The sequence below is a fragment of the Leptinotarsa decemlineata genome, unplaced genomic scaffold, assembly GCF_025532065.1.
Source record: "Leptinotarsa decemlineata unplaced genomic scaffold, Ldec_3_MD MMD2_tig00000690_RagTag_RagTag, whole genome shotgun sequence".
Taxonomy (NCBI): Eukaryota; Metazoa; Arthropoda; class Insecta; order Coleoptera; family Chrysomelidae; genus Leptinotarsa; species Leptinotarsa decemlineata.
Genome location: NW_027412554.1, coordinates 750,798 through 772,925, shown reverse-complemented (window position 1 = coordinate 772,925; position 22,128 = coordinate 750,798). Strand labels below are relative to the sequence as shown.

The window sequence follows — 22,128 nt, the reverse complement described above, 5'->3', positions numbered from 1 at the left end:
GACAAGAATACCTCTTCACTATCGTCCGTCAAGGAATATCTACATAGAAATAAGTTTTTGGTGACAGAATATGCAACGAGCCATCATCGTCATCCTGTAAGCACAAATGAACTCAACTTCATCAATTGCAAATACTATTTTACGTCCCCTACCTTAGTTTTACCAAATTCACCTTCAAGTACCAATTCTCGCCCATCCATTATTCCTCAAACAATTGACCAACCTTTAAATCCCATCAACATGGCAAAACAATTCGACCTGAAGAATTTTTGGATTGTACCCGAATACGATGGAAGCCCAAATGATTTATATCAGTTCATCAACGTATCAACAATGATTCTGAACGAATATTGGAATACTGAAGACCCCGGTTGTTTTCAGAACCATATATTGATACAAGGACTACTCAACAAGCTACGAGGCAGAGCCAAAGACGTCATCTCAGTTTATGGATGTAGTGAGTGGAACAGCATCAAAGGAACTCTAATCCAAAACTTCGCCGACCAACGGAATGAAAATTCCTTAACAAGAGATTTGGTAAACCTGCGACAAGACCAAAACGAAACACCACAACGTTTTTACGAAACAGTCATGGGACTTTTAAACACAATATCAAGCTATATCGAATTACACACCGCCGATGATACGATAAAGATCAGAAAGAAAAGCTTTTTCCAACAACAAGCTCTAACAACATTCCTAGCCGGACTACGAGAACCCATGGGATCCACCATAAGAGCAATGAAACCAATAGACTTGGCAACAGCAATGCAGTACATCCACGAAGAAAACAATATCCGTTATCTACAAAGGACGTTTGGACCCCCACAAGTCTCCAAGAAACCACTCCAGACCCAGCAAAGAACTGCAAATCACCAATATGCCCAACAATCAATACCACAGCGGATGTACCAACCCGGACAACAACAACCTCATCAGGCAATGGGACTCCAACCACAATTTCAACAACCGACCTTTAGACCACATTGGCAACCAAATACTCAACAGAGACAGATGTGGCCTTCAGTCCAACCACAAGGTTTTGGACAGAATCAACCAAACAAGCAGAACGGACAAGAGCCAACACCAATGAGCATCAGTACCAGAAATACTTATGGAGCACCAACGAAGAGCATGAGCACCCAACCTCAGGCAAGACCAAATTTCAATACAGCTCCCATGTTCAACATTGAGCAACATAACGAAGACTTTGGATATGAAGCAAACCCCTATTACATTGAAGAAACCTGCTCTTATTCCAATCAAGAACCAACTGAAGAATTCCAGGTTCAAGAAGACCAACAGGAACAATATGTAAATTTTCCATTGGATCCAGGACAAAACCAAGAAATATAGTGGAACTGCATACATTCGACGATAAGAGAGAACTTCCTTATATAACCATTGCAAATCCTGTGGCCCAATCATTTGCATCCCAGTTTTGATGTTCTTAACACCACTCTAATCTTCTACCGCGATTGCCTCTCGACAAAGGTGGACATCTAAGTGGCCTTCTGTTGTGGAGATCTGCTTCATGCATTTGTATTTCTATCTTTTGGTAACCAAGTGTTGCCCATCCCTACACTTGGCTGCACCATACTGATGATGGGCCAAAAGCCCGAAACACGTGTAAAACAACACTGACATAAAAACTTGGCAAGTTGACTTGGGTGTCACACCAATAGGTGGTTCCACTTATGTTTCGCTTGCGTTTACGCAGCTATTTTTATCAAGTACTTTCTTGGTTTTTTCTCATTTTGTCTTCAATCGAGGACCGCCTGCCCGGTACTGACGATGCCCAATAGGCTGAAACAGCTGTATACCGGTGGCTCTTAAATTGAAATCAATATGGGAATGATCAAAAAGTACTAATCTATTCATCTTTTGATTTTCATGGAATTATTTTCCAGCAGCTTGACTGCATTAACCTTTCTCGATATATATATATATATATATATATATATATATATATATATATATATATATATATATATATATATATATATATATATATATCACAGCATCAATCTCATAGGATAGATAATACTATTAATACTAATGCTTTTTCAGAAAATAACCACTAAATATTAAATCCTTCAATCTCTTTTTAAAAGACAGTAAGTACTCCAAGAGTCTTTATAGATTCTCGGAAATTGAGTTGTATGATTTGACGCCTTGATGTGTAATACTCTCCTGACCAACGGAAGCCTTCATAGCAGTTGCTCGTAATTGTTGCCTATTTTTAGTACTGTAGAGTTATGGCCTAGTAGATTCGATGTAAAATGAATGTTTGAATAGATATTATGCAGCTGGGTCTATGTATGTATGTACAGGTTTGAATTATGTACAGTGAGTGCACATCCATGATTCGTCTAGTTACATATAGTTGTGCTGTTGGATACTGGCACAGAAGATTATATACTTTTTTAATAGCTTTATTCTGCAATACTTTTAATTGATCTATTCGATTTTATGTCGCACAACTCCGGATGAATGTCGGGTATGTGACATGACTATGCACAAAGGAGTAATACATTGTTTTTCTCTGGCTTATAAAAGTGAATTTTGAAATTCTTTCCAAGACACCAATGGCAGGGGCTATTTTTTCACAGATTTGCTGTATATATTTGTCCCACTTCAGCTTATCATCAATATAAAGGCCGAGGTACTTGATACAAGTTGTTCTGGTTAGGCGACTTGTTCCAATTTCATCTGTGATATCATCCCATGCTCCTTGTTACTATTATCATAGTATAAAGATCTTCATACTACGCTATCATATAGTTTGACTTGTTTGCATTAAGAGTTAATTTGTGATGAATTAACGATTTTTTTATATGTTATGTCAGTTGTTCCGCTAACTGCATCATTAAGCACCACATTTTGAATACGTCCCACCAGTTAGTCGCTGAGCCATATCAGAATACCATGCAAACCGGCTGATTGTAGTACTTCCAACAGAAGTCTATAATCCACCATGTCGAATACCTTCCTTAAGTCTAGGAAGACAAAAATACAATTCAAACCTTTATCCAACTTCTCTATCATGTTTGTAATTAAGTCAGTTGTTGTGGTTTGGGTACTGCTATTTCTCCTGAAAACATATTGACAATGATACCAGAAATTTGTGATTAAGAAATGTGATAAGGTTATTGTTCACGCATGTTTCGGATATTTTTGAGATAACTGATAACAGGGATATAGGTCTATAGTTGTTACTAAGGGATCAATCTCTTTGTAGATGGGGATGACTCTTGCACTCTTTAGTGCTCGAGGTACAGACCCTGTAGTGAAGGTAAGATTCACCAGAAGACTTACAATAGTGGTGATTTCATCTGTAAAGTATATGCGGTCAACTCCTACAGCTTTATTTCTTCCGGGGTTGTTGGTTCTAAAGCAAATACATCCCTTGTAATTATTATTGGAGGCTCAAAATTTGTTTTCGGAATTATCCTTGCTAAGGTTGGGCCAATGTTGGTGAAGAAGTTGTTCAATTCATTGGCAATATCCTGAGGTTTTTTTGTGTACAATGGTGTTCAAAACTTCCCAGATTTTTTTGGATTGTTTTTTACCTGTTTGAGCCTGTCTTGATAATATTGTCTCTCCCGGTAGACAGTATTTTCTGTGCATTCTGGAACATACTTTATAAATGTGCACTATTAGGGAATAGTCGATGTCTTTGATAATAATAGTCTCTATCTTCTTTAAGTTTATGTATGTGACGTACCACGAGGCACTGTCCTTTCCGAATCTGTTCTTCAGTTTTCTTATTATAATATTTTTTGGTAAGCGCTAATCACTACATCACAAAGAATATCTGGATCTTCTCAGATGTGCCTGGCAAATCTTTGCAGTTCATTTCTGAATGTCATTTCTTTCAAATCTTTGATGATACAATAATCATTGAGGTTTACTTGTGGCGATTCCATCGTCACTATTTGTAATATTTGGGATCAGTGGTCACTTACAGCATTTTTAACTGTAGCTAAGGAGTATTCATTGGCATCATCATTAGTAATGAGTAGTCAATCAAGGTTTCACTGTGCCGAGTCACTCTTGTTGGCATTGTGCTGTTCAATTTCTTCAAACCATTCGCTTCAAGCATTATATCTAGATTTTCCTTTTGACAACTGTTTGTTAGGGAGTCAATATTGAGATCTCCCATCATCCAGCATTTTTTGTTTCCATTATTTATGTTTTCCAGTTTTCCTTCCAGAGAACTGGAGAGATTATAATATGTTGGTCAGTGTATATCCCACACAGAATTAAGTTTAGTTTCTCTATGTGAATGAATACCATTGAGCAATTATCTGCTTGTCTAGCTATTTTTCTGTAGGTATAGTTATCCCTAATCGAGATTCCAACTCCTCCACTCCGTTTGCCTCTGCTAACAAATACAATTTTATATCCTGGTATGTTATCTATAACATTTTCCATTTTCTAGTTTTAGCCAGGAATCACTTTCACAGCATCAGGATGAACAGAATTGTTGATCAATATTTATAGCTCTTCCATTCTGTTTTTTATTGAGCATGCATTCAGATATAAGACAGTGAAGTTACTATTGTCCCCATTGTTGTCTACATATTCCTTAATGTTATGATAAAGACTAGCACTTGATTTATATATTTCGGCCATTTCAATTAGGTTTAGATATAGCATCCTCACTATTTATGCAAATTACTGTTTCATTCTCATCCTTTCTATTGAGGATTTTTCCATCTTTGGTCCATGAAAACTTGTACTCCTTCTCTCTTATACTTGTGTGCCATATTGAATAGTTTTCTGTTACGGGGTGTCAACTGTTCATTAATGAATATTTTGGTTTTTGCTTCGGTTTCATTCTTGTTACTTTTTAACATTGCAGAATCAAGGCTGCATTTCTTTCTATTTATTAGCGTTTCTTTCTATTTATTAGAACTATGCTTTTTATTTCAAGGTTTGCCAACTCTGCAAGAAGTATGTTTCTTTTTATTGTTTTCTTTATATAACAGTCTATTATATCTTTGTTTTTTAGTTGACATTCTTATATAAGGCATTAGCGATTTTCTTCATCACTTTTATAGCCTCAGATTCCAGATAATTAACTTTGTCCTTCAACTGTGCAGTTATTTGTTTCAGATAATTTTTTTCTGTTTTGGTTGGTTTCCGGGTTTTGCCGAGGTCTTCTTTGGTTACAATCTCCAAACGGTTCAACTGTAACTGCGGCAGTCATCTTCAGTGGCATGGTCGAAGTAATCTTCTTAACGTATCAACTGAAAAATTCATTTGATGATGATGTACCATATGATATTTGAACAGTTTTCATTTATTCTTTTTTTTTAATGCTGTGAGTGGTTCTGAGTTCAACTAGTAAAGTTTTCTCACAATTTTTGAAAGATGCTTTCGGATGAGCGGCAAAATATCCAACAATAAGATTTCCAAATCTGAGGCTTTCGTTTGGTTAGTTTTGAAAAAAATGATTAATGATGCAAATAATTTTTCAACAGCCTTTTCGCCGTATTACGATTCAGTTTAAGTTTTCTGCATACCTTTTGGCAAATAACCTGCATGTCCGTTTGATAATTCGATAACTTTCATCATAGATCATAATCAAATTTAAAAAATCTTCGTTAATATAACTTAAACGAGACATTTTGCTCACGAATTCGTAAAATACATCTATACAAATGGCATCATTAATAAATCAACAGCTACTATCATTTGTTTCCATAGCTATTCCTATTGTATTCAGCGATAAAGTACTCATAAACGATAAATGGAAAATTTCATCCAATAACCTAGATGCCAATGAAATCAGTTGTATGGGTGTTGATGAATTGTTTATTTTGTGGAAAATTATGATCACTTTTTATTACCCCATTATATACTTGATAAAACCCAAAACCACTTGTAAAAATAAAATAACTAGTGGAAATATCTCGTGAACGGTTAATTTTTGATATATGGAATGTTCCATAAAAATAGGTCAAATTTCAAAACTATCCTCCACTTGAAAAAACCTTAGTTTTTGCCAATTTGTATATCTTCAGAATTAATCATCGATTCCGAACACCTTGTATGACATTTCGTAAATGTTACTCCTACAAGACGATGAACTGGAGTATTTTGATGAATCAATAGCTTATTCATGTATTCTTTCAAACTTTTGAAAACCTAGTTTTTTTTAAGTAAACAAATGAATATCTTGAGAACGTTAATTTTTTGTATAGGGTGTATCACAAAAACTTACATTAGAATTATGCCAGGTTGTTAGAATTTATGCCAGGGTGTTACATTTGAATTATGGTAGTTGGTACCAATTTCTGGTATGTATAACCAGAAGTGTTGAAAAAACGTCAATATTTTCATTCGATAAATCATATTAAAAAAACCTATTTTTGTAAAATTTTGAAGATTTGAATATTATTATTTCCCAAAATAGGGCTAACCGACGGTCATCGCGCTGAAAGTCTATTATTGGGAGCAAATAAATGAAAAATATAACGTATCGAGATGAGTAATGCTTAAAAATTTGGACAGCAGGATTTTCTTGTTTTATAATTTGGCGGCATCGACTACTGAGGTCGTTTCGTCGCCATTTCATCTTTTTAATCATGTATATACTAATGAATAGGTGTATGTATACTTTTTCAAATTATGTGCATCATCTTTGTTATTTGAAAATAATGAAAATAGATTTAAAAAAATCAAACATGAAATGTTCATTGAATCTCTAGTATTTTCAATCACACAGTCAATATCAATGACAGCAGAAATGAATACTTGATACAAACTGAATAACTATAATTTGATAACCACTTGGCTCTGTTTCAAATATTTCTATTAGAGAATAAATTATCATCACTATTAAAAAAAATCAGGTAACATTTATATATTTCACAACTTTTTACAATAACTGTAAAATACTATCTCAACAAATACATTTATATCACTTTCCTGATACCATATAAAAAACTGACTATAAAAATGCCTAAACAGCTATCACAAATTACCAATGATCAATAATCAGTTAAATTAATTAAAAATATGATAGATAAACAATGGAGGTCATAAGATTTAAACCTAATAAGTACATAAAAACAACAAGAACTGACAACTTGTAAAAGAACATTTTAACTTCTGGTACAGTGATTACTTATTTTTCATGGATTTGTTCATAAACATTAACATTTATAAATTAAATAAAAGTGTAACATAATCACTGGGTGATCCTAATCAATCCTTGATTTCTCAAAAATTATTAGATGTTATCAAATCAATACTTATTAACCATGATAATAGTTATACTGGAATTATTAATTTTCATCAAGAGTCGGTGAGTGTAGTCATAATTCAATAGTCATTATGAGATATGTGTCAGTATCACTATTATCCCTGGACAGAGAAAAAAATCATATGTAGCAAAAAAAAAAAGTAAAACCAGAGTAAATAAAGGTTAATCGAACCAACACAATATCAAACGTTTCTAGCAACTACAAACATATTATGAATGGTCACATAATGAAATATTATTAACCTTTTTTTTTTTCGTTTATATTTTAACCTTTTTTTTTGTTTTCTCAATATATAGGTCTACATAATTCTAGGGAAATTGTGAAAATCAAGGGAAAATGATAAGTTCAGTTCAACATTCTAATATGTTTAGAATAAAGCTTGTGTGAGCTAAGAACTAACGAGGTTTTATCTTTTAACGTATGATTCCTAGCACGGGTTGGACGAAAGCAAATGAAAATCGATCGATGAACCACTGACTCATACACCAGTCAAATGAGAGAGTGAACAAAGCACTCACGTCGAGCCGGGCGATTCGACGTGAGACCAACCTACCAAATATATTGTAGCAGTATATTTCGAACAGAGAAATTACCATTGATATTTGAAAGTATTGAGAGGAATTATTGAAAAAACTTTTTCAAAAACACCAAAACAAAAATGTTGTCTCTCAACGAGCGTTTCGCTAACCAAGTTAGCATCATCAGATGACTAGTTTCGGTTTCAGTCATCTCTTGATGATTAGGTTAGGTTAAAAGTGAGTGGGTCTATTCGACTCTCCACCTAACATGGTTAGCAAAATGTCGAGAGAAAGCATTTTTGTTCTGGTGAAGGAAAAAACTTTTTGACATTCATCATCATTGAACAAAAAAATCAGAATTTCATTTTATTAAAGTTTTGTGAAAAATTATCAAAGATTGTATAAGATGACCCATTGAAGTTGACTTTGACTTATGGTATCAACTCCATTATATTCCTCAATATTTTATTAGGAGTGTAACTGAAAACCTGTTTTCCATATTATAGATAACTTATAACATGTTTCATAACACTGTTAGGATACTATTCAATCTCACTTTCAGATATGTCAAGTTCAGCAGTTAAATGGCATCTATGATCATTTAGCAATTATTCAACACTTTCATCAATAAGATATCTAAGCCCTTGGAAAAAAAGCTTTCATCTAACAAATCAATATAAAATTTGTGAACTTCTCAATTTCCTTCATAATAAGTCTTCCCCAATTTTAACAAAGTTGTGATTTAAAAGTTCACTAGCTGTCGCTCTTTCCTTTGGTTCGTGTTTAAAGCACATGTCCAAAAAGTCCAAACCCTCATCTGTGATGTCATCTGGTGGATCAGGACTCTGTCCCATGCCTACTTTGAACATTATTTGGAAGTTTGAATCATACTGAAACCAAGGACGCTGCAAAGAAATAGAAATAATTTATATAATTAGAAAGGAATGATTATTATTTATTTCAAATACATGAACAGTTCACCAGCATTAAACAAACAGCATTAAATACCAGGTAAAAACATATATATATATATATATATATATATATATATATATATATATATATTACAATGTAGGTTTTCACGGATGGTAGAATATGATGTGTTGTTTTTCCGGGTGTTCATCCGTTGTGTACTATTCGATAGTCGACGTTTCGCCATCATCTCAGATGGCATTATCAAGACGAGCTACTGCTTCGCTTCGAGAGGTGTAACTGATGTCAGGTTCTTCTTGTGGTGATTTTATATGGTTTCGCTTGCGTAAACCATCAGCCAGAGACCCGACGACATATTTAGAGAAAACCACAAAGGCCAAAATCCAGTCTTTCAAGCTAGGTCGGGAAATCGAGCAGAAAACCATACCTCGGGAAAAGTCCAGCAAATGCCCGAAGTTGTATGGTCTTCCAAAAATTCACAAGACGGACGTTCCACTAAGACCAATAGTGAGTGCCATCAACTCACCGACACAAAAGCTAGAGAAATACTTATCCAAAATCATGCAACCAAAGACAGAGCTGGCAGAATCTTATGTGAGAAACTCAGAGCACTTGGTGGATATCATTAAAAACATCAAACTAAACGACACCGACATCCTTGCCAGCCTAGACATAAAATCCCTCTACCCGAGTATACCCATAAACGAAGCCCTAGCCACCATTAGAACTGATCATAGTTTTCCGCAACATATCACGGATCTAGCAGAGCACTGCCTTAAAAACACCTATTTCATATTTGACAACCAGATCTATAAACAGGTAGAGGGAGCTCCGATGGGTTCCTCCCTATCGCCCGTGATCGCAAACCTGTTCATGATGCACTTCGAGAAAGAAGCACTTAACAACGCCCGCCTCAAACCAACCCTGTGGAAAAGATATGTAGACGACATATTCATCATCTGGCCCCACGGAAAACAAGAACTAGACCGGTTTGTGACCTACCTGAACACCATCCATCCCCGCATCCAGTTCACTACCGAAAGAGAGGAGAACAGGCAGCTACCTTTCCTAGACCTACTCATAACACGAAAACCAACTGGCAACTTGGGTTATACAGTTTACCGAAAACCCACACACACCAACCGCTACCTACAAGCAACATCACACCACCACCCTACCCAGCTACAATCCGTAGCCAACACGTTAATATCCCGCAGTTTCCGCCTAACAGAACCAACAAACAGGGCAACAGAATTGGAGGAGACAACAAAGGCTCTGCGACAAAATGGCTACGGACCAAAGATCATTCAAAAGGCCATCGACAGACAAAGAAGAACCAACAAAACATCCACTAGATCGACAGAAGACTCTCCACACGACAGACAATCTGTGACACTACCTTATATCAAAGGTGTGACCGACAAAATCGGGAGAATACTAAGACGTAAAAACATTCGGACAACCTACAAACCACACAAAACGATATCCAGTTGGCTGCCCAGACCGAAAGAGAGAATTTCCCTAGAAAACCAAGGGATATATAGCATCACATGCGAGGACTGTGGACAATAATATATCGGTCAGACCAACAGACGTATATCTGCCAGAACCCAGGAGCACAAAAACTCGATAAGAACTAAACAAACCTCCTCTGCCCTCTTTCAACACCATCTACAAACAGGTCACAAGATTAATTTTGAGTCCACAAAACAGATAGCACAGGTGCAAAACCCAAGAATACGACAAATCAGGGAAGCTATCGAAATCGAAAAGCAAGGCCTCATCAACAAAAGAGATGACTCACTAAACATCCCAAGGATTTGGAAAACAATAATTAAAAACAACCACCAAAGACAACCACAAATTGATAATGAACCATCGCAGGTAGGAGAACCGCCAGAAGCCATTAACAACCCTCAGGTAGAAAAACAGGTAGGAGAACTACCAAAAGCCATCAACAACCCTCAGGTAGAAAAACAGGTAACAAATCCATACAACTTACGCAAGCGAAACCATATAAAAACACCACAAGAAGAACCTGACATCAGTTACACCTCTCGAAGCGAAGCAGTAACTCGTCTTGATAATGCCATCTGAGATGATGACGAAACGTCGACTATCGAATAGTACACAACGGATGAACACCCGGAAAAACAACACATCATATATATATATATATATATATATATATATATATATATATATATATATATATATATATATATATATATATATATATATATATATATATATATATATATATATATATATATGTATTAACAAAGTTAATACTTTTCATCCTATAGAAAAGTGTCACACATATTTGAAAATTGATAATTGACATTATGATATTTGAAGTTTAAAAATTGACAGTAAAAAAACAAAAACAGGATTACCAAAAAGCATAACAACAGCATGATTGACACTAGCACATTCAAAAGTATTTGAATATGGGTACAGCGTTGCCAAGTACTCACTCACAATTTAAGTGAATTACAGACTCAGCACTGCGTCCAAACCCACACACTATATGTTGCTTGGGGAACCTGGAGGAATGAGTTCCAAATTTAAGATGTATGTTGCTGAGGTTGTTGATCTCAGTCTTTTTGTTCATGTTGTTGGTATTCCTTTTGATAAAGAACATTTCTTTAAACAACCGTTTTTGTAAGTTGCTTTCAGTACACAAAACTCCAACTTCGGTGTAGTTCATTGTGTGCTTTGTGTTGATGACATGTTCTGCAAGTGCACATGTAGTTTTATTCGTATTACTATCATTTTTATGTGACGTTATGCGTCCTGATAAAATTATATATATATATATATATATATATATATATATATATATATATATATATATATATATATATATATATATATATATATATATATATATATAATATATATATATATATATATATATATATATATATATATATATAAAATCTAGAAAGGTTAATGCAGTCAAGCTGCTGGAAAATAATTCCATGAAAATCAAAAAATAAATAGATAAGTACTCTTTGATCATTCCCATATTGATTTCAATTTAAGAGCCACCGGTATACAGCTGTTTCAGCCTATTGGGCATCGTCAGTACCGGGCAGGCGGTCCTCGATTGAAGACAAAATGAGAAAAAACCAAGAAAGTACTTGATAAAAATAGCTGCGTAAACGCAAGCGAAACATAAGTGGAACCACCTATTGGTGTGACACCCAAGTCAACTTGCCAAGTTTTTTATGTCAGTGTTGGTGGTTTGACCAATTATATATATATATATATATATATATATATATATATATATATATATATATATATATATAATTTTATATATTACCACAGCGAATCGCTTATAGATTATGTATTAACGAACGTAAATAGATGTCAAGCGTCGGTGCACTCATATCCAATAATAACAGACCATTCAACAATCACTGTCAACTTTACTAATATTCATAATAACGAAAATCAAACTATAAAAAAAATATAGAAACTTAAGTGAAATCAATTTGGACCTTATAAAAATTAACTTAATATCATGTAAATGGTCTTTAAATTCTGATTACTGATGTTGAAGTTATTTATAAAGAAATACTGAATAATTGCAAAGCAGTCATTGATGATATTTCTCCAATACAAAACTGTAGTATTAACAGTCATTTGCCATGGTTTGATAACGAAGTTCACTGTAAAATTAAGAATCGTGATAGGGCATTCAGAGCTTTCAGAAACTGTTCAAAGCTAGAAAAACAAAATAACTGGGAAACTTTCAAGAAATTGAGAAATGATGTTGTCAATGTGTTGAAAAGAAAAAAAGATCAATATTATTTTGAAAAAATTGATCGGTATAGAAACAACTCTAAACAAATGTGGAAAACTCTCAAAAAACTAGTTAATGGAGATGACATTGACTTTCCAAATTGTATTCAGTTTGAGAAAACTGGTGAACTTATATAACTAAAAGATGTTATTGAAATATCAGATAACTTCAAAGGTTATTTTGTTGAAAGCATAAATGAAATTGTGGCGAGCATTGACTATTCAGAGTCATGGTGCAATAAAAACTTTAATTTATACAAAACTTTCTCAGAATTCAGATTGCTTTTGTTAAATGACCTACGTAAAATTATAATTTCCTTGGATAATAAGTGCAGTATACATGAAATCCTCAACTTCAAAATATTGAAACAAGTTTTTGAGACTATCGGTCACGTTATATTGCACCTTATCAACACCTCTCTTGAAACTGGCGAAATACCAGAAAGATTGAAAAGTAGTACTATTGTTCCTATACCCAAAATTCCTCATACTATTAAATGTAAAGAATTCAGGCCAATCAACACTTTACCTCCGATTGAGAAGGTACTTGAAACAGCAGTATATAACCAACTAATAGAATATGTGGAAAAAAAACGACATTTTAATCAACAATCAATCGGGTTTTCGCAAATTGCATTCGTGTGAGTCATCAGTGCAACTATCTCTAAACAAATTTAAATCTGAGCTGGATAATAAGTTTGTTGTAGTCGTGTTCCTTGACCTCAAAAGAGCATTTGAGACCATTGATAGGTCTATACTACTAGCCAAATTGAATATATATGGAATTGAGGGCAAAGTGTATAATTGGTTATCTAATTACTTGACCAACAGAAAACAACGGGTAAGAGTTAAAGACATGTTCTCTTGTGAAATTGACAATTACGTTGGAATTCCCCAGGGTAGTGTTCTGGAACCCCTTCTATTCATACGACATGCCATTGTTTGTCGACTGTGAATTTATGAACTTTTTTGCTGATGATACTCTATTGGCATGTAGCGATGTGAACCTTACGATGGCTATACAAAAAATGAATAATACTCTAGCAAGTGTCAACAAGTATTTAAAAATTAATAAACTCAAGCTGAATGTGATGAAAACTAAATCGATGATAATCACCACCAAGTTTAAATACAGCCAAATAGACTCTAAAACTATTAATCTCAACATTGATGATGACAAAATTGAAATAGTGAATTCAACTAAATATCTGGGATTCCAGATAGATAACACTCTATCGTTTGATGAACATTTTGAGTATATTCATAAAAAAATTTCAAAGAAATTATTCTTTTTTTCTAGAATTGCCAATAATCTTTCAACGGAGTCAAGTATCACAGTTTACAAGTCAATTGTTCAGCCACACTTCGACTATTGTTCCTCTATCCTATATCTATTCAATCAGAATAAATTGTCTCAACTCCAAAAACTTCAGAATCGTGGTATGAGAATCATTTTGAAGTGCCGTAGAGATACTCCTATCACTATTATGCTCAATGTTTTAAATTGGCAATCCATTTCCCAAAGACTGCTATACTTCACAATGATCTTCGTATACAAAATATTGAACAATTTAGGACCATCTTATTTTAATCAGTATATTGTCTTTCATCACGATATTCACTACCACTTCACTCGAAATAATAATAACTTATATATTAACAGAACAAAAAACAAAAATACCATGAAATCATTGTTTTTCAAGGGTTTTGATTGGTTCAACAAATTACCTAATGCAATTAAAAATAGCCCATCTCTGAACATGTTCAAAAATGAAATGAAGAAATTTGTTTTAAATGAACAAATATGATATGTATTATGTCTTTGTTACCTGTAGCTGTAATTTGTATAATTCCATTCATCTAATGTTCGTTATATATTTCAAATAATTATGTAATTTATCTTTCTACATGTTGCATTGAAATTTTTCGAATGTATAATGTTGCTGTTTTGTAGTAATGTCTTTAAAAATATTTTATTGAACTTATGTTTGTCATACATTTAAGTCATTTCTAGATGTAACACATACCTTTTTTTTATTTCTACCATTCTAGTTGATTTGTATATTATTAGGATATCCTATTTAAATAAAGATCTATCTATCTATCTATCTATCTATATATATATATATATATATATATATATATATATATATATATATATATATATATATATATATATATATATATATATATATATATATATATATATATATATATATATATATATATATGGAGGGCATATTCGGACATTCTCTAGCCAACTAAAATATTTTCGACCAATGCGGTGTTGCAGCTTCTATTAGAAAGCAGTAGCAACTTTGATTTTTCAAATGGAACACTCTGTATATAATATTATTTTTGGAATCTCCAACAATTGCCCGACAACTTTTCTTGATATTTCCCTATACCTATCTGTTACCGTTTTCGAAATAAAAATTAATTTCAATTTTTTTCTTCGAAAATCATGACTTCTAAAAATGCCGATATCTTTTAGTTAAGAAGTACTATGATATCGAAATTTGGTTTGGATGATACTGTTCTGAATTCGTATAAATTTCTTGAGGTTCATTGGCGGTAGATTCGGATACATTTCATTGAACTTTCTACATGTTCTGCTGATAATTTTGTCACACTGTCCAAAAATAATAAACAAATTCATAAGAACTTCGTTTGAATAGTTTTGTTTCATCGTTTTGAAGGTATTTGCAACTTCTGAAGTGACGAAAATGTCGATATTATTAGGAGAATGTCACAACGCTACTGTCAAATAGTAATCATGGCCTGCTTACCAAATACCGAATGGAAATACCATTCTGAAGGGACATTTTCACAAATAAATGTTCATAAGTCTGAAACTTGACTAGTTAGGTATAGGTATGATATACATAGAAAGAAAGCAAATTTCAGCAGCTTTCCGAATTTTCAATAATATACAGGGTGTTCCATTTAAAATAATCAAATTTCAGCAACTTTTTCAAGCAAACGAAAAAACTGTATTTTTTTCCCACCCTGTATTGAAGTAACGGAGATTAGGCTGACGTGTGGGAAGTGTCCAAGTATCACCTAACTCCAAACCAAATTTCGATATCATAGTACTTCTTAACTAAAAGATATCGGCATTTTTAGAAGTCATGATTTTCGAAGAAAAAAATTGAAATTAATTTTTATTTCGAAAACGGTAACAGATAGGTATAGGGAAATATCAAGAAAAGTTGTCGGGCAATTGTTGGAGATTCCAAAAATAATATTATATACAGAGTGTTCCATTTGAAAAATCAAAGTTGCTACTGCTTTCTAATAGAAGCGGCAACACCGTATTGTCGAAAATATTTTAGTTGGCTAGAGAATGTCCGAATATGCCCTCCATTAAATTTTCAAAGTGATCCGTTGTCTGGTTCACCAGAAACGTCTAATGTGCCATCCACCGTGAATCAGCCTGTATATACTATGTTCAACAGTATTAACTACACAGAAAAATATTTTTTTTATAAGTTGATTAATTACAGATCATTTTATTGATTCTTCAATACTACATACAAAAGTAGTGCTTATTTAAGGATGTCCTCAAGATTAAGTAGACCGTTGCGTTTTAACCGTGTGTTCAATAATAATCGATAATACAATAATAAAACTCAACTTTATTTCACTGTTGATACAACCTAACACTTCAACTATTATTCAAATGTCTATCACCTTATTAGATGGCACTGTACCGCACTGTCCGCGAAACTTAACTTCACTTGACTATATCGATAAGCACGTGGATATCGTTTATATATGGCAATCGAAGGCGGTAAAAAATTCGCCGGAATTCCATCATATCCGGTAGAATTATTCTCGAAGCAACGGTCGCGAGCGCACGTCGAGTCGAGCATGTCACCGGCGGCGGCCGGTGAATATTCGGTAATAATTCACAGTTTTCATTTCGGCGTAATCGTTCTTCCTCCCTCCTTCATTCATATTTCTCTCTTCTGCTTTCATCTTCTTTTCTTCGGAGATTTTCATTCTCAGCCTGGCCAGCTTGCAAAGCCTCGAACATTTTTTCAAATTCTTCCATGTCGTCGTAATCGACACTCCTTGTTTTTACCATAAACAGAAAATTTTCAGCCAATCAATCCACTTCCGACACCAAATGTTACATTTTCCCGTGGGTTTAATAATTGACTACACTGTACAATAATCAAACTTAACTTTATTTCACTGTTAACTACAACTATTATTCAAATGTCTATCGCCTTATTAGATCGCTCTGTACCGCATTGTTTGCAAAACTTCACTTCACTTAACTAGCACGTGGATAACTTTTATATATGGCAATCGAAGGCGGTAGAAAATTCGCCAGAATTCCATCGAAGCTGGTAGCATTTTTCTCGAAGCAACGGCCGCGAGCGCACATCGAGTTGAACAGGTCACAATTGATTTATGACGTACAGCGGCGGCCAGTGTTATTTTCTTTTAAGGAATGATTTACAACACTACCTCCTTCCCTGAGATTGTTCGCCCCGATCAACATTTCAAAAGGGAACATCCCGACCCATGTACGGACTCAGTCTTTCAATGCGGATAACTTTAGACTTGCTTTTGGGTGACAATTGGATTCTGAAAATCAGAATGTTTATATTTATAGTTACCAAGTTAGGTCCTTACCCCTCTCGCGAGGGATCTTCACCTTGTCGCGGTAGGAGGGCTTGCGTACTGTGATGAAGTTACGGGCTATGTCGGCGGCAGCTCAGCTGCTGGTAGGGTGTCCCATGCCGAAGAGGCCGTAACAGAAAAGTCAGACTAAGAAGGACCCAGGCCTAATCCAAGATGTTATGTGACCCGTGCCAAAAAATGAATGGTACCTAAGCCTTATCAGGTATCACTAACGGAGCCTTTGGGATACCAGGCGACCTCCCAAAGGCCTTACATCTATACAGGGGGCACCATGGATGTGGACAACCCTTTCCCCCATACTCGTGGGAATTGGACGAATACAACAAGAACTACCAGAATATCAGAGAAGGACTCTTCAAGCGAATCCTCGTAAAATCAGACTATCCCGGGGTTGCAAACTGACCAGGAAAGTCATAGTCAAACGGCGGGAAACACCTAACCTGGGGAAGCATCAACACCAACTAAAGAGGTGAGCACTTATCATGGCAAATAACTTTGACATTTTAAACATAGGCAACAAACCTACTTTCGTAAATGCGAGACGTAGTGAAGTGATAAACGTAAGGATAGGAACTATGTTCGGAAATGGAATATGTCCGATGAGGAAAGTTGTTCAGACTATCGGCATATAAACTTTGAAATCGGAGGGATTCAGACCTCGATCCTAACATATCAAAATCCCCGGAAAAAAAACTGGGGACCGGTGGACCTGGAAACCTGTTAAGGCCGCATGGATTTTGACATCAGAGATTCCATAGACCTAGAGCTGGCAGCAGATCGATTACAGGGAGCTATCATCTCTACGTACAACGAACATTGTCCCATAGTAAATCAGAGATCAAACAGGAATGTGCCCTGGTGGAATGAAGATCTGGCGAGGATGAGGAAAAAAACTAGAAAAGCCTTCAAATGTGCAAGGAAATCAGGTTCATGGGACCAATAGAGAAGGTCCCTAACTGAGTATAACAAAGTCCTGAGAAAATCCAAGAGAGATATGTGGAGAAGGAAATTTGAGGAGGTCGAACAGACCCAAGCATGTGCCAGGCTCTACAAAATACTCTCGAAGGAGAGTCTCAATAAATAATCTGAAAACAAATACGGGGTAGTATACAAAAATGGAGATGAGACTATTAGAGAGCTTTTCCGGGTACGTTTGTTTGAAGGTGATTGACAATGTTTCATGATGAATTTCACTAGTTCGGACTTCCTTTGTCTACTATATAAAATGATTTGAAATCCCTGAAACAAATAAAAAAGAAGAATTGAAAATGAATAGCTGAAAATAACAATTATATTGACCAAAATAAACCTGACATGAAATAATAGTGAAATAAAATACAAGTAAAAATAGAACAATTGAATAAATAAAAATAAAGAAATGAAAAAAGAAAATAAAAAAGTGGAGAGATTCCAAGTCACGTTAGTTCACGACGTTTCGATTGTTAGTATCTACAATCGTCTTCGGGTGATGACTGGACTGATTCCTCCGAGAGATGCCTATTTATAGGTCATTCGAGTCCTTTCACTTATCCCCGCTTTCCATTTTCCGCTTCACTGGTTCCGTGGGAGATGACCGTTTTGGCTTTTGGCGGGAGTTGGCCATTTTTCGCTTGATGATGGATTTCCATATGTTGCGTATTTCTACGCTGGCTTGGCTGAATACGTTGTTGGACAACATGTATGCGGCTTTATTGAATTTTCAGGGATTTCAAATCATTTTATATAGTAGACAATGGAAGTCCGAACTAGTGAAATTCATCATGAAACATTGTCAATCACCTTCAAACAAACGTACCCGGAAAAGCTCTCTAATAGTCTCATCTCCATTTTTGTATACTACCCCGTATTTGTTTTCAGATTATTTATTGAGACTGTCCTTCGAGAGTATTTTGTAGAGCCTGGCACATGCTTGGGTCTGTTCGACCTCCTCAAATTTCCTTCTCCACATATCTCCCTTGGATTTTCTCAGGACTTTGTTATACTCAGTTAGGGACCTTCTCTATTGGTCCCATGAACCTGATTTCCTTGCACATTTGAAGGCTTTTCTAGTTTTTTTCCTCATCCTCGTCAGATCTTCATTCCATCAGGGCACATTCCTGTTTGATCTCTGATTTACTATGGGACAATGTTCGTTGTACGTAGAGTTGATAGCTCTCTGTAATCGATCTGCTGCCAGCTCTAGGTCTATGGAATCTCTGATGTCAAAATCCATGCGGTCTAAACAGGTTTCCAGGTCCACCGGTCCCCAGTTTTTTTTCCGGGGATTTTGATATGTTAGGATCGAGGTCTGAATCCCTCCGATTTCGAAGTTTATATGCCGATGGTCTGAACAACTTTCCTCATCGGACATATTCCATTTCCGAACATAGTTCCTATCCTTACGTTTATCACTTCACTACGTCTCGCATTTACGAAAGTAGGTTTGTTGCCTATGTTTAAAATGTCAAAGTTATTTGCCATGATAAGTGCTCACCTCTTTAGTTGGTGTTGATGCTTCCCCAGGTTTGGTGTTTCTCGCCGTTTGACTATGACTTTCCTGGTCAGTTTGCAACCCCGGGATAGTTTGATTTTACGAGGATTCGCTTGAAGAGTCCTTCTCTGATATTCTGGTAGTTCTTGTTGTATTCGTCCAATTCCCACGAGTATGGGGGAAAGGGTTGTCCACATCCATGGTGCCCCCTGTATAGATGTAAGGCCTTTGGGAGGTCGCCTGGTATCCCAAAGGCTCCGTTAGTGATACCTGATAAGGCTCAGGTACCATTCATTTTTTGGCACGGGTCGCATAACATCTTGGATTAGGCCTGGGTCCTTCTTAGTCCGACTTTTCTGTTACGGCCTCTTCGGCATGGGACACCCTACCAGCAGCTGAGCTGCCGCCGACATAGCCCGTAACTTCATCACAGTACCCAAGCCATCCCACCGCGACAAGGTGAAGACCCCTCGCGAGAGGGGTAAGGACCTAACTTGGTAACTATAAAGATAAACATTCTGATTTTCAGAATCCAATTGTCACCCAAAAGCAAGTCTAAAGTTATCCACATTGAAAGACTGAGTCCGTACATGGGTCGGGATGTTCCCTTTTGAAATGTTGATCGGGGCGAACAATCTCAGGGAAGGAGGTAGTGTTGTAAATCATTCCTTAAAAGAAAATAACACTGGCCGCCGCTGTACGTCATAAATCAATTGTGACCTGTTCAACTCGATGTGCGCTCGCGGCCGTTGCTTCGAGAATAATGCTACCAGCTTCGATGGAATTCTGGCGAATTTACTACCGCCTTCGATTGCCATATATAAAAGTTATCCACGTGCTAGTTAAGTGAAGTGAAGTTTTGCAAACAATGCGGTACAGAGCGATCTAATAAGGCGATAGACATTTGAATAATAGTTGAAGTTAACAGTGAAATAAAGTTAAGTTTGATTATTGTATAGTGTAGTCAATTATTAAACCCACGGGAAAATGTAACATTTGGTGTCGGAAGTGGATTGATTGGCTGAAAATTTTCTGTTTATGGTAAAAACAAGGAGTGTCGATTACGACGACATGGAAGAGTTTGAAAAAATGTTCGAGGCTTTGCAAGCTGGCCAGGCTGAGAATGAAAATCTCCGAAAAAAAGAAGATGAAAGCAGAAGAGAGAAATATGAATGAAGGAGGGAGGAAGAACGATTACGCCGAAATGAAAACCGTGAATTATTACCGAATATTCAGGCGTAACAAGAAAGGGACAGAGAGGTACCACCTGACCATGTGTGGTACGACCGTTAACAGCCTCCGAGGGTGATACTACCTTCATGACGAGGTAAGATATCATCGAAGCGCAGAAGGAGGATTTGGTTTTGAAAACTATAAGAGAATGGGTTTACAAAGGAGTAGGCCGAAATGATTTCCAAATAGCACCGGCCGCCGCCGGTGACATGCTCGACTCGACGTGCGCTCGCGACCGTTGCTTCGAGAATAATTCTACCGGATATCATGGAATTCCGGCGAATTTTTTACCGCCTTCGATTGCGATATATAAACGATATCCACGTGCTTATCGATATAGTCAAGTGAAGTTAAGTTTCGCGGACAGTGCGGTACAGTGCCGTCTAATAAGGTGATAGACATTTGAATAATAGTTGAAGTGTTAGGTTGTATCAACAGTGAAATAAAGTTGAGTTTTATTATTGTATTATCGATTATTATTGAACACACGGGTAAAACGCAACGGTCAACTTAATCTTGAGGACATCCTTAAATAAGCACTACTTTTGTATGTAGTATTGAAGAATCAATAAAATAATCTGTAATTAATCAACTTATAAAAAAAATATTTTTCTGTGTAGTTAATACTGTTGAACATAGTATATATTTATTATTTAAAAAAATTGTACCTACTTTTATTTCATTTTGAACATTTAAAATGAGAATTTTCAATTTTACTATTTCATATATATATATATATATATATATATATATATATATATATATATATATATATATATATATATATATATATATATATATATATATATATATATATCATCGTTTATTTACACAAAAGAAAAACAGCAACCATAATAAGGCTATACATTTTGCAAATAAACATTGGGAAACCCACAGAAGCAACAGGTGTTGCTTGTGCGTGGTGTAAATAAATTTTTATAACTTCAGATACTAAAATTAATAATGAGTATAAGGTTAACAAAAGGGTGAAATAAATATATACAGAACATTCAAAAACTTTGTAGACGTGTAAGTAGATATAAAATTAATCATATGTGGTATAAATAAAATAGATTAAAATAACCATTATAACAATCATAAGAACATCCGAGACTTTTATATATAAAATGAATCACATGTATAAGAAAAATCATTCGGATCACAAAACAATTGGACACGTGTAAGGATGAAATAGATCACATGGGAGGTGTAAATAAAATTTCTTACA

The 22,128-nt window shown here is 35.2% G+C and overlaps 1 protein-coding gene across 9 annotated transcripts in view; it reads right to left on the bottom strand.

Annotated features, from left to right (window-relative positions):
* Positions 1-6,859: 6,859 nt before the first annotated feature.
* Positions 6,860-22,128, bottom strand: part of Mekk1 (mitogen-activated protein kinase kinase kinase 4) — an 86,988-nt gene continuing 71,719 nt past the window's right edge. For all 9 annotated transcript variants that reach the window (XM_074174634.1, XM_074174639.1, XM_074174637.1 and 6 more), the window contains one exon: positions 6,860-8,700. In XM_074174634.1, the coding sequence (XP_074030735.1) occupies positions 8,500-8,700 (201 nt within the window). In that variant the 3' untranslated portion in view covers positions 6,860-8,499. The remainder of the gene's footprint in view (positions 8,701-22,128) is intronic.